The sequence below is a fragment of the Ahaetulla prasina genome, chromosome 2 (genome assembly GCF_028640845.1).
Source record: "Ahaetulla prasina isolate Xishuangbanna chromosome 2, ASM2864084v1, whole genome shotgun sequence".
NCBI lineage: Eukaryota > Metazoa > Chordata > Lepidosauria > Squamata > Colubridae > Ahaetulla > Ahaetulla prasina.
The window spans coordinates 10,073,162-10,085,253 of NC_080540.1; the positions used below are offsets into that span (position 1 = coordinate 10,073,162).

Consider the following 12,092-nt stretch of genomic DNA (forward strand, 5'->3'; position numbering starts at 1 on the left):
CACACAAGGAATTTGTCTTGGTGCATATGCTCTCAGTGTACAGAAAAGAAAAGATATGTTCATCAAGGTACAACATTTACAACACGATGGTAAATATATCAATATAAATCATAAGGATTGCCAGCAAAAAGTTATAGTCATACAGTCATAAGTGGAAAGAGATTGGTGATGGGAACTATGAGACGATTAATAGTAGTGCAGATTCAGTACATAGTTTGACAGTGTTGATGGAATTATTTGTTTAGCAGAATGATGGCCTTCGGGGAAAAACTGTTCTTGTGTCTAGTTGTTCTGGTGTGCAGTGCTCTATAGCGTCGTTTTGAGGGTAGGAGTTGAAACAGTTTATGTCCAGGATGCGAGGGGTCTGTAAATATTTTCACAGCCCTCTTCTTGATTCGTGCAGTATACAGGTCCTCAATGGAAGGCAGGTTGGTAGCAATTATTTTTTCTGCAGTTCTAATTATCCTCTGAAGTCTGTGTTTTTCTTGTTGGGTTGCAGAACCGAACCAGACAGTTATAGAGGTGCAAATGACAGATTCAATAATTCCTCTGTAGAACTGAATCAGCAGCTCCTTGGGCAATTTGAGCTTACTGAGTTGGCGCAGAAAGAACATTATTTGTTGTCCTTTTTTAATGATGTTTTTGATGTTAGCTGTCCATTTTAGATCTTGCGATATGATAGAATCTAGAAATTTGAAGGTTTCTATTGTTGATACTGTGTTGTCTAGTATTGTGAGAGGTGGAAGTATGGAAGGGTTTCTCCTAAAGTCTACCACCATTTCTACGGTTTTGAGTGTGTTAAGTTCCAGATTGTTTTGGTTGCACCACAAGGCTAGTCGTTCGACCTCTCGTCTATATGCGGATTCGTCATTGTCTCGAATGAGACCAATCACTGTTGTGTCATCTGCGAACTTCAGTAGCTTAACAGATGGATCATTGGAGATGCAGTCATTGGTATAGAGAGAGAAGAGAAGTGGGGAGAGCACACAGCCTTGCGGGCCCCCCGTGCTAATTGTACAGGTATTTGATGTGATCTTGCTTAGTTTCACCTGCTGCTTCCTGTTTGTTAGGAAGCTTGTGATCCACTTACAAGTCTGTTCCGGTATCTGTAGCTGGTTTGGCTTAGTTAGAAGAATGTCTGGAATGATGGTATTGAATGCTGAACTAAAGTCTACAAAGAGGACCCTTGCATAGGTCTTTGGAGACTCAAGATGTTGTAGGATGTAGTGCAGAGCCATATTAACAGCATCATCTGTTGATCTATTTGCTCGGTATGCAAATTGCAAGGGGTCTAACAGCGGATCCGTGATGGTTTTCAAGTAGGAAAGCACTAGCCTTTCAAAGGTTTTCATGACTACAGATGTTAAAGCAACTGGTCTGTAGTCATTCAGTTCCTTGATGGTGGGCTTCTTTGGCACTGGGATGATGGTAGAGCGTTTGAAGCAAGAAGGAACATAGCACATCTCTAGTGATTTATTGAAAATATGGGTGAAGATGGGGGCCAATTGGTCAGCACAGACTTTTAAGCAAGAAGGAGTTATCTTGTCTGGGCCTAGAGCTTTTTCTGGCTTTTGTCTGTGAAATAGGTCCTGCACTTCCTTTTCTGTGATCACTAGGGGTTGAGAACTCAATGAAATGGGGTCAGTTGTAGGAGGCTTGGCTGTTGTTGGTGTGTCTGAGATGGGGGTTGTGGAGATAGGTGGCTGTAGTTTCCTTTCAAACCTGCAGTAAAACTCATTCAGGTCATCTGCCAGTTATTGTGCCTATATTGGCAAAAGCGGCGCCCACCCACGAAAGCTCAGGGAGATTGCCTTTCACCTTCCTTCCCAAAGCAACAGCACCCCCAGCTCCTCCACCTCTCCTCCTCCAATACTGACCACAGCGCATGCAGTTAAGAGCATGCATGCATCTTCCCCCTCCCCTTCAAACGAGCGATCAACCTCCCTCCCCCATTCCCTGCTATGCTATGCAAAGTGCTTTCCTCCCCGAATCCAAAAGCATGCCGTGCGGCTGGCGCTGCCACGTGAAAATGCTTTCCTCCCTGGTTCCCTGAAGCACATTGGAGGGGAACCGGCCGCCGCCTGAAACACGGCTCTGCAAATTGCATTGGGCCAACGGGCAGGTTTTCTGGAAAGGAGGGACGTTTCACTTAGGGGCTCCCAGGCGCAGAGAGGGCTTAAATGGTGGCAGTGGCTCCTCACATTGCTGGCGTGTGAAGTCATTGTGGCCATTGTCTCCTCTGAGCTGCCCGCTGGGCAGCCAGTGGGGGAACCAACTGCAAACTGTGGGGCCCACCTTGGTTGTTCGCCAGGCAGATTCCCCCACACCCAGACTGTCCAGGAGAGGCTTATTCCTCAGGCTGTGCCCCGACACAAATCCCTGCCGCCTGGAACTGCCCAAAATGCAACACGCGGAGGTTGAAAATGTCTTAAGGGTGGGGGCTGGTGGGTAGGCATGACTACATTTGGAGTATAAGACACACCCAGATTTTCACCCTCTTTTTGGAGTAAAAAGATGCGTATTATACTTCGAAAAATACAGTACATCAGCTCTTTTCCAGTCCTCTGGCAGTTCCCCTGCTCCAGGATCTTTGAAAGATATAGTTCAGTGGTTCTGAGATCTTGTCTGCCAGTTCTTTCAGAACCTTGAGGTGTAATCCATTCAGTCCTGGTGATTTGAACTCGTCTAGGGTAGACAGGTGTTCATTTACCATTTTCTTAGCTATTTTATTTTATTTTTTATCGTTCATCTTTTTTTTTTGCAGTGTTGTTTTTTATAGGTTGGATTGTTTTTTCCTTTTGTGTAACGACAGAGGCAAAAACTTGAGTTAAATAGTTCTGCTTTCTCCCTGTTGCTTGTCACCTTCTTGCCACTTTCTCCCAGCAATGGGCCAATTGTTTCCTTGACTTTCCTCTTGACAAAGTGACTAAATAGAATCAAATAGAATTTTTTATTGGCCAAGTGTGATTGAACACACGAAGAATTTGTCTTGGTGCATATGCGCTCAGTGTACATAAAAGAAAAGATACCTTCATCAAGGTACAATACTTACAACACTTAATGATAGTCATAGGCTACAAATAAGGAATCAGGAAATAATATCAATATAAATTGTAAGGATACAAGCAATAAAGTTACAATCATACATTCATAAGGAGCTGGAAACAATAAGATTAATACTGAACTAAATTAGTGAACCAAAGAAATGCTATAGACATAGCATACTTAGATTTCAGTAAAGCATTTGATAAAGTAGATCACAACCTACTTCTTGTCAAGCTGGAAAATGTGGTATAGACAGCACAACCACAAAATGGGTTTCTAACTGGCTGACAAATTGTACTCAACGTGTAATCCTCAATGGAGTTATAACCACATAGAGGGAAGTAAGCAGGCCTAGGAAGCAGTCAGGGAATCCCTTCCAAAACCCCTTGCCAAGGAAACTGCAAGGCCAGGCATCAAGACTGATCCAAAGGCACCAAAAAGAAGCTAAGTAGCTTCACGTTTCACTTTTTCACTTGGCTCAGTTGCAAAGATCGGTTGCTAGGAGACGAAAACATCTTCCAAAAGCCTTGGACAGGCATGTTTTTCCACCTCTTGTCGCTAGATGGCGGTCAGGCAATATCTGTGCCTAGAAAGCCATCAATAGAGCGGTGCCATCCGTGATTACGCTTAAAAAAGGAGTTAAAACCATCGAGTACTTCATTGCTAGAAAGGATGGGAGGAGAGGAGAAGCGCAGAGGAACTTCCTTTTCCGGATGACTTCATGGGAGGAAGTTGGAGTGCAGAGCGGCTTTTGTGCTCTTGCGAGGGTCGAAGCAGCAACTGGCAGGTGAGTTGAGGGCAGCAGGTGCGAGGAGAGTCCGGGAGCAAGTCGGGCTGTTCGGTTCCCTCCACGGCCTGGAAGCAGAGAAGCAACTGGGCTGAAGCAGGTCAGCTGCTCCTGCTGCTGCAGGTTCCTTCCCTCCTCAAATGGAAGCCCAATGGGGCTGCAGGCTGTGAAACCGGTGGCTGCAATTTTCTGCTGGTGGGAAGATTGAAAAAGTCTCTTTTAAATTAAAGTTGGTTCTTTGGGAATGGCTTCCCTCCAGAGGTTGTGGCTGCTCCGTCACTGGAGGGTTTTAAGAGGAGATTGACAGCCATTTGTTCTGGATGGAATAGGGTCTCCTGCCTGAACAGGGGATGGACTAGAAGACCTCCAAGGTCCCTTCCAATTCTGTTATTCTCTTCTGTTCTGTTGCGATGATATTTACAATACCCTGAAAAGTAAAACCATAGAAATGAAAGAGGGTGTATTTTCGTTTTCACTGAACTGTATGTTAAAACAGCCCTTTGCACTGCTAAGTCCACAAGTGAATTTGATCGAATGGATATTCAAACTTGGATTCGAATTACTTCATTTGGGATGTCACCAAAGGGGTTATGGAAAGTATTTTCTGCCCTTACTTGGAGTTCATGGCTTCCATGGACATAACTGGTGCTTCAAATCTTGCAGATGCTCTAGGCGTCTTTTATCAGTTAAAGCCCCCACATCTGTAAAGCTACAGTCATGCAGATTTGCAGGTTTGTCTAGGTAAAACAAGAGTTCAAGTGTGATTGTTGATAACGCATGGTATTTATTCAGCTGAATAAAGATGGCTCTCTCCTAAAAAGGAAGGAACCCTGAGCATAGTGAAAGGCAGATATTTATACATTTATAAATTTTTTTGCTTTCGCTTCATTACCTAAGAAGCAGCTGGCACATGACAGATAAGGTATAGAAATATAGAAATTATAAAAAATAGTCAAGCATGCCCATGTTTTGTTCATGTGCCTAACCCAAAAGCTAGTGGTTTTCTGTGAACATTTCCATAGCCTCAGAAGCCTGTTGAGGCCTGAACTACAGCCTTGCCATCTCAGCATATGAGCAAACATCAAATTGATCAGATTCCTGATTAACATTAGCATAGAAGATATGATTGAGATATTTTTCAGGCTTGAAAGACATTGATTTTCTCCATATTGTAGTTGTGTGTATTATTTCTCTCTGAATGTATATATATCTCAAAATGCATAATCTGTCCCCAGGACTTCCAGATATACTGTCATGTGAAAAAAAGTACACTCTCCTTGACTTCTATGATTTTATATATCAGGACGTAGTAAAAATCAATTGGTCCTTAGAAGTTCTTAAAAGTTGGTAAATACAACCGTAAATAAACAAGAACACAAGACATATTACATCAGGTCCTATAGAGGAGTTCATGGTCAACTCAAAGAGTGCAAGGTGTCCAGGTCCTGTGGCTCCAAAACAAGCCCAAATCATCACCCTTCCACGACCATGCATCATGGTTTATATGAGATGTTTGTGCTGATATGCTGTGTTTGTTTTTCATCAAATGTGTCACTGTGCATTACGGCCAACCGTCTCCTCTTTGGTCTGGTCTGTGCAAAGGACAGTGTTCCAGAATTCATGTGATTTGTTCAGATGCAACTTTGCAAACCTCAGCCGTGCTGCTATGGCCTTTTTAGACCTTTTTCTAATTGCACTGTAATGAATCTTAACATTTAACATGCTAACTGAAGCCTGTAGAGTCTCAGATATAAGTCTGTTTTTTTAGCAATTTTTCTTGCCATTGCATTGTCTGGCCTTGGGATGAATTTTCTTTGATATCCACTCCTGGGAAGGTCTTAAATGTTTACCACTTGTGAATAAACTTTTTAACAGATTAACAGAGTTGGAAGAGACCTTATAGGTCATCTAGTCCAACCACTCGCTCAAGCAGGTGACTCTACCCCATTTCTGACAAATGTCAGTCGAATCTTTTCTTGAAAGTCTCAAGTGATGAAGCTCCCACAACCTTGAAAGTCTTTTTTCATTCTGAGCCTTTGCTTTCCTGACTTTGTCTTTGCAGATTCTGGCTATCTGCTGATATCCTGCCTAAGTTATGTGTCCCTATTTCCCTTTTTTATACTTGTCCTTTTTGTCTTGCAATTTGTCAGAGAAATCTTTGTGCAGTCATGCTGGTTTCTTCTTAGATTTCTTGTTTTTCTTTCTCAGGGGTATTGCGCTGGTCTGGGCTTTTATGATTGTATTTTTCAGAGTTCCCCAAGATTCTTGAGTTGTTTTTCCCTTTAGGATTTTCATCAAAGGAATCATTTCCAAGAAAATTTGAATTGCATTGGCCGGGAATCTTCCTCACTTTAGAATGATGGGTTTTAAATTGTTTGGAAGGCCTTTTAAATGTTCCCAAATTGATGGGCAGCAACAATTCCTTCTCTATGATCATTGCTGATATCTTTACTCTTTGGCATAGTGTTAACACCCACCTCAGTGCCAGAGACCAGGAAACTCCTACAACTTAGAAATTTCCTACAACTTCGGCTTTTATAGATGTAGTCACACTTGCTGATGATCAATTGATCGAGGGCACTTTCTTGGCAGTATTTGGCTGCTACTTCACCTCTTTATAGTATGGAAGCAGTGAGAAATTTCCTATTGGTGAGAACAGTTAACGAGCAAAACGGCTTACCTTCAGACATTGTGGTGCTCCATCACTGGAAGCTTTTCAGAAGAGACGTAATAGCATTTCTCCAAAATGGTATAGGGTCTCCTGCTTGAGTAGGGCTTGCATTAGAAGACCTGCAAGGTCCCTTCCAATTCTGTTATTCTCTTCTGTTCTGTTCTGATGATATTTATGATATCCTGATAAGTAAAACCACCGAAATGAAAAAGGGTGTAGTTTCTTTTTCACTTGACTATATGTGAAAACAACCATTTGCACTCCTAAGAATTTGTGATTGACCCAGTCAACAAGTGAATTTTATCATTGAATTGATATTTGAACTTTGATCTAGGTAGTGTTCCATGTGTTGTGATTAATGTAAGAGGTTTTTTGAGTATTGTGGCATGTTTGCTTTTTCATTGTAATGTAAACATTTTTCTTTTTTTCTCATCTTCTGCAACTGTTTCATGTAAATTAAAGATACATTTTTATTTGAATCTTATAGACAACGAGGATGGCAATAAGAGCACTCTGGACAACTGAGGATAACAAGCAACATTGAACAGCAAAGCAAGTCAGTCCAGAATTCAAAATATTTCCCATTTCCTTCAGAGAGCCACACAATTCTTCACCTCCCTCAGCAGGTGAGAGAGAAAATCATGAAGATATTTCTATCTGGGAAAAGTGAAGTGTGAAATTCAAGCATATGTTACATGAAAACTTAAGGGAGATTATTCTTCCATTGGGCAAAAGAGGGAAATATCTGGGAATTACTGGGGAGGAAAGGTCAATTAGAAAGCCACGTAGAGAAGACAGAGTTGCATGCCTCACTCTGAGAGGAAGAAAACGGCTTGAATCAAAGCACCGCTAAACAAGGGATCATCTATATTTTGGATGTCCTCAGGAATATAAGTTGTGGAAAAGCTCCGTAGACGTTCCTGTTCTGGGAAAGATACTACTTACAAATCACAGCTGATTATGCCTGAGAGGATCAAGATTGGAGAAAAGCCATACAATACTCTAAATATGTCAAAACCTCTGATCAGAACACCTCCATTGTGGTTCTTCGAAGGATCCACACAGGAGGGAAGCCCTACAAGTGTTCCCAATGCAGTAAATGCTTTAGCAAGCATGGAAACATGGACTCACACCAAGGAGAAACCCTTTGAATGCCCTGATTGTGGGAAGAGTTTTAGTAAGAATTCCAGCCTGGTGACACACCAGAGGATTCACACGGGAGAGAAACCCTTTGAATGTCCCGATTGTGGAAAAAGTTTCAGTCAGCATTCCAGCCTAGTGACACACCAGAGGACTCACACGGGAGAGAAACCCTATGAGTGTCCTGATTGCGGTAAAAGTTTCAGTCACAATTCCAGCCTGGTGAAACACCAGAGGACTCACACAGGAGAGAAACCCTTCAAATGTCCTGACTGTGGGAAAAGTTTCAGTCAGAATTCCAGCCTTATTGGTCACCAGAGAATTCACACAGGAGAGAAACCCTTTAAATGTCCTGATTGTGGTAAAAGTTTCAGCAAGAATTCCAACCTGGCTCAACACCAGAGGACTCACACAGGAGAGAAACCCTTTAAATGTCCTGATTGTGGGAAAAGTTTCAGTCAGAATTCCAACCTTGTGACACACCAGAGGACTTACATCAGGAAGAAAATGTTTGAATGTCCTGAGTGTGGAAAATGTTTCTGTGATAATTCCAACCTAGTGATACACCAAAGGACACACACAGGAGAGAAACCCTTTAAATGTCCTGATTGTGGCAAAAGTTTCAGTACCAATTCCAGCCTGGTTAGACACCAGAGGATTCACACAGGAGAGAAACCCTTTGAATGTCCTGTTTGTGGAAAAAGTTTCAGTAACAATTCCAGCCTTGTGACACACCAGAGGACTCACACAGGAGAGAAACCCTTTGAGTGTTCTGATTGTGAGAAATGTTTCAGTGATAATTCCAGCCTGGTTAAACACCAGAGAACTCACACAGGAGAGAAACCCTTTGAATGTTCTGTTTGTGGGAAAAGTTTCAGTAACAATTCCACCCTTGTGACACACCAGAGGTCTCACACAGGAGAGAAACCCTTTAAATGTCCTGACTGTGGGAAAAGTTTCAGTCACAGTTCCTATCTCACTGGGCACCAGAGGATTCACGTAGGAGAGAAACCATTTGAATGTCCTATTTGTGGGAAAAGTTTCAGTCAGAATTCCCACCTTGTGGAACACCAGAGGACTCACACAGGAGAGAAACCCTTTAAATGTCCTGACTGTGGGAAAAATTTCAGTCAGAATTCCACCCTGGTTCAACACCAGAGGGTCCACACAGGAGAGAAACCCTTTAAATGTCCTGACTGTGGGAAATGTTTCAGTCAGAATTCTACCCTGGTTCAACACCAGAGGATTCACACAGGAGAGAAACCCTTTAAATGTCCTGACTGTGGGAAATGTTTCAGTCAGAATTCTACCATGGTTCAACACCAGAGGATTCACACAGGAGAGAAACCCTTTAAATGTTCTGACTGTGGGAAAAGTTTCTCTCAGAGATCCCAGCTCATGGTACACCAGAGGACTCACACAGGAGAGAAACTGTATGAGTGTCCTGTTTGTGGAAAAAGTTTCAGTTGGAATTCCAACCTGGTGATATACCACAGTACTCACACAGGAGAGAAATCATACAAGTGTCCAGATTGTGGGAAAGATTTCAGAATTGGGACTAGCCTTCTAAATCATATGCTTATATACACAGGAGAGAAACCATTTGAGTGCCCTTTGGATGGTGCTTCAGGAAACCTTCCACCCTTATTGCGCACAAGAAAATCCACATGAGGCCCTAAGTGATGAATGTTTTGGCAACGAGAGAAGGTTTTAATTTCATTTCTAATGTCACATTGTAAGTTCAGCTGAGAAATTGACTTTTAAATTTGACTATTAAGAATTTGCCTAATTATTTGTAGGTAAATATGTAATTGTATTAGACTGGAAAAAAGATAGAAAGAAAAAAATAGCAACATATTAGTTTGCTAATGCCTATCTTGCCATCAGCAGCAGAAGTTGCTGGATACAGGTACTCCTCGCGTTACGAATGTAATAGAGCGTGTCTATTCCACCCGAAACTCGAGAATTCATGGGAGTGAATCTTGTACATTGAATGACATCACTCCCTGCTTTTGCCCTTGCATTTGCTGCTTTCTCGTCCCATATCAACCTGACGAGACCTCTGGCGCCAAGAAAGCAGCCCTGAAAAACTGTGTGTAGTTTCTTGGGACTGCTTTCTCGTCGACAAAGCGCTTGAGGATTGTGTTTCTCTAGGCTTTGGCAATTCTTTGCAAAAAGTTGCTGGATATAGGTAGTCCTCGAGTTACATATGGAATGGATGCTGCCCATTACATCCATAACTCGAGAATTCATGGGAATGAATCCCTTATATTGAATGACATTGCACACTGCTATCGCCCACGCATTCAATTACACAGAAGTCTCCATTAGGTCAAAGTGAGAAAGTCACATACCCAGCTGGGCTAGAAAAGGGGCTTAACAAGAGGAGATGACTGTCTGTATACGGTAAGAGAAATTTCTCCAAAAGGCATTTCAAAGGGCTGCAAAAAAGATTGGTAATACAGATGTGCATGCAACAATGTACCACTCTTTGATACGCATTCCTTTTTTTAATTGAAAATTTTAATTTAATAAAATATACAAAATCCTTGCCAAAGAAACTGCAAGGCTTGACATCAAGACTGACTCTTTGTTTGATACACATTCCTTTTTTTAATTAGAAATTTTTAATCGAATAAAATATATAAATCGAATAAAAACAAAGAACGGATACAGAAATGCAGGAAAGGAATCGAAAAAAGAAAAATATAATTGCACCTTCCATCCTTTTCTCTGTTGAGAAATTGTCATCACATATTCTTATATGGAAATTATCTTTGCTCAGTTGACCTGAATGAAAACTTCCTTGGAAACTGATCCTGGCCTGACATCCATTCCTCAGAGAAATCCAGTCCAACATTTCCCTTCCACGTTGCTCATATCTGCAGAGGAACAGAGAGACTTTCTCAATGCAAGATAGCAAGCAGTAACCAGACCCTCATGGTAGAATCCCACTTAAGGACTCCTTGGGCCAGATGGGATCCCAGGGAATGAGACTGTTGTGGCCCACCAGTGGCCAGGAGAGCTAGCAGCAGATTCAGATAGTGAGGAGGTTGGGGAGGAACGTGGGCCAGTCCTGGAGTCTGGGGAAGGCTCGGACTAGGGCTCTGCATTGGGAGGCAGAGAGGGGCCCAGGGCCATCTGGTAGTTAAGTGCTGCCTCCAGAATCTGACATCAACAAGGCAGAAGAACAGTGTGAGCCTGTTCCCAGTGTCCGCATGCGCAGAGCTGCCAGAAGGCAAGAACACTTTTTTAAAAAGGGCGACTTGGGAGTAAGGCTTGGAGAGCCTCCCATAAGACATAAAAGAGGAGCAAACAGATGTGAGCCTTTGGAGGAAGCAATTAGTTCATATAGTCTGAGAAGTCAGTTTGACTCTGCGCTCAGTTTTGGCTTGCAAAACTAATTGACAATTACTGTATTTTTCAGAGTATAAGACACACTCCCCACCCCAAAAAAAAGAGGCTGAAAATTTGGGTGCATCTTATACTCCAAATGAAGCAATCACCGTGTTTTGCCTGCTCCCTCTGACTCTCAGCTGTGAAGCTTTTTTTTTACCCCTAAGAGGCGCTAGCGAGTGAAGCGATCTCCATGGTTTGCCTGCTTTTCTCATTGCTTCTCTCTCCAAAGACCAACTGTGATCTAGAAACTGTTTTTATCCCCAACCAGGGGATAAAATCCAGCAAACTAATGTGCTGAAGCTGACCAGACTAAGGATGCTGGCCAGATGAATACCTGGTAGGCAGATTTTTTTTTCCTATTTTCCTCCCCAAAAACTAAGCTGCATCTTATACTCCGGTGTGTCTTATTCTCTGAAAAATACAGCAGTGTATCTGGCAGCGTTTCAAGGGAGATAAAGGTGGGTGCTTATCAACATTACCCTGAAAGACTGTGTTAACTCAAGCAGACATCTGTCGGAATCTTCACAGACTCTTTGTAAATCATTACGGGCTGTGAATGACCATAATTCACAGCTGTCTCAATAAAAGGTTTTTTGGGACTAAGATTGTGATTTATGCTTTCTCAGGAAGCCTAGGTCAGAAGAGAGATGGCACCAACAGGCCATGGTTTTCATTGCTTGCTGCCCATGGATCTCATACCCCACAGCAGATGTACAACAAGAACGCACACATACACACTATAGTTTTTAGGGACACTCCAAGCTTTCTTGGAGGGGAGTCAAAAGTTATCTTCCTCTTCCTGCTGCTGTACATTCCCTTGGGCAGGTCTGTGACTTCTCTGAGATGCTGAGGATGGTGGGAGACACACACACATACACACACACACACACCCCATCTCAGTGAGAGGAACCTGACTACACCCTGGCAGTCAATAGAGGAGAAGGTAAAAAGAAGCATAAAGAAAGGGAATATTGTGGACAAAACATGCCTCATCTAAAGGAATCAATCACTTCATAATAAAATATACCGCAGCTTGTATACGGTTGGCCC

The 12,092-nt window shown here is 42.4% G+C and overlaps 1 protein-coding gene across 1 annotated transcript in view; it reads left to right on the top strand.

Moving 5' to 3' along the window:
• Window positions 1-11,538, top strand: part of LOC131190351 (uncharacterized) — a 52,556-nt gene extending 41,018 nt beyond the window's left edge. Inside the window, exon 11 of the mRNA XM_058167672.1 lies at window positions 7,399-11,538. Within this exon, the coding sequence (XP_058023655.1) occupies window positions 7,399-9,314 (1,916 nt within the window). The 3' untranslated portion in view covers window positions 9,315-11,538. The remainder of the gene's footprint in view (window positions 1-7,398) is intronic.
• Window positions 11,539-12,092: the final 554 nt, after the last annotated feature.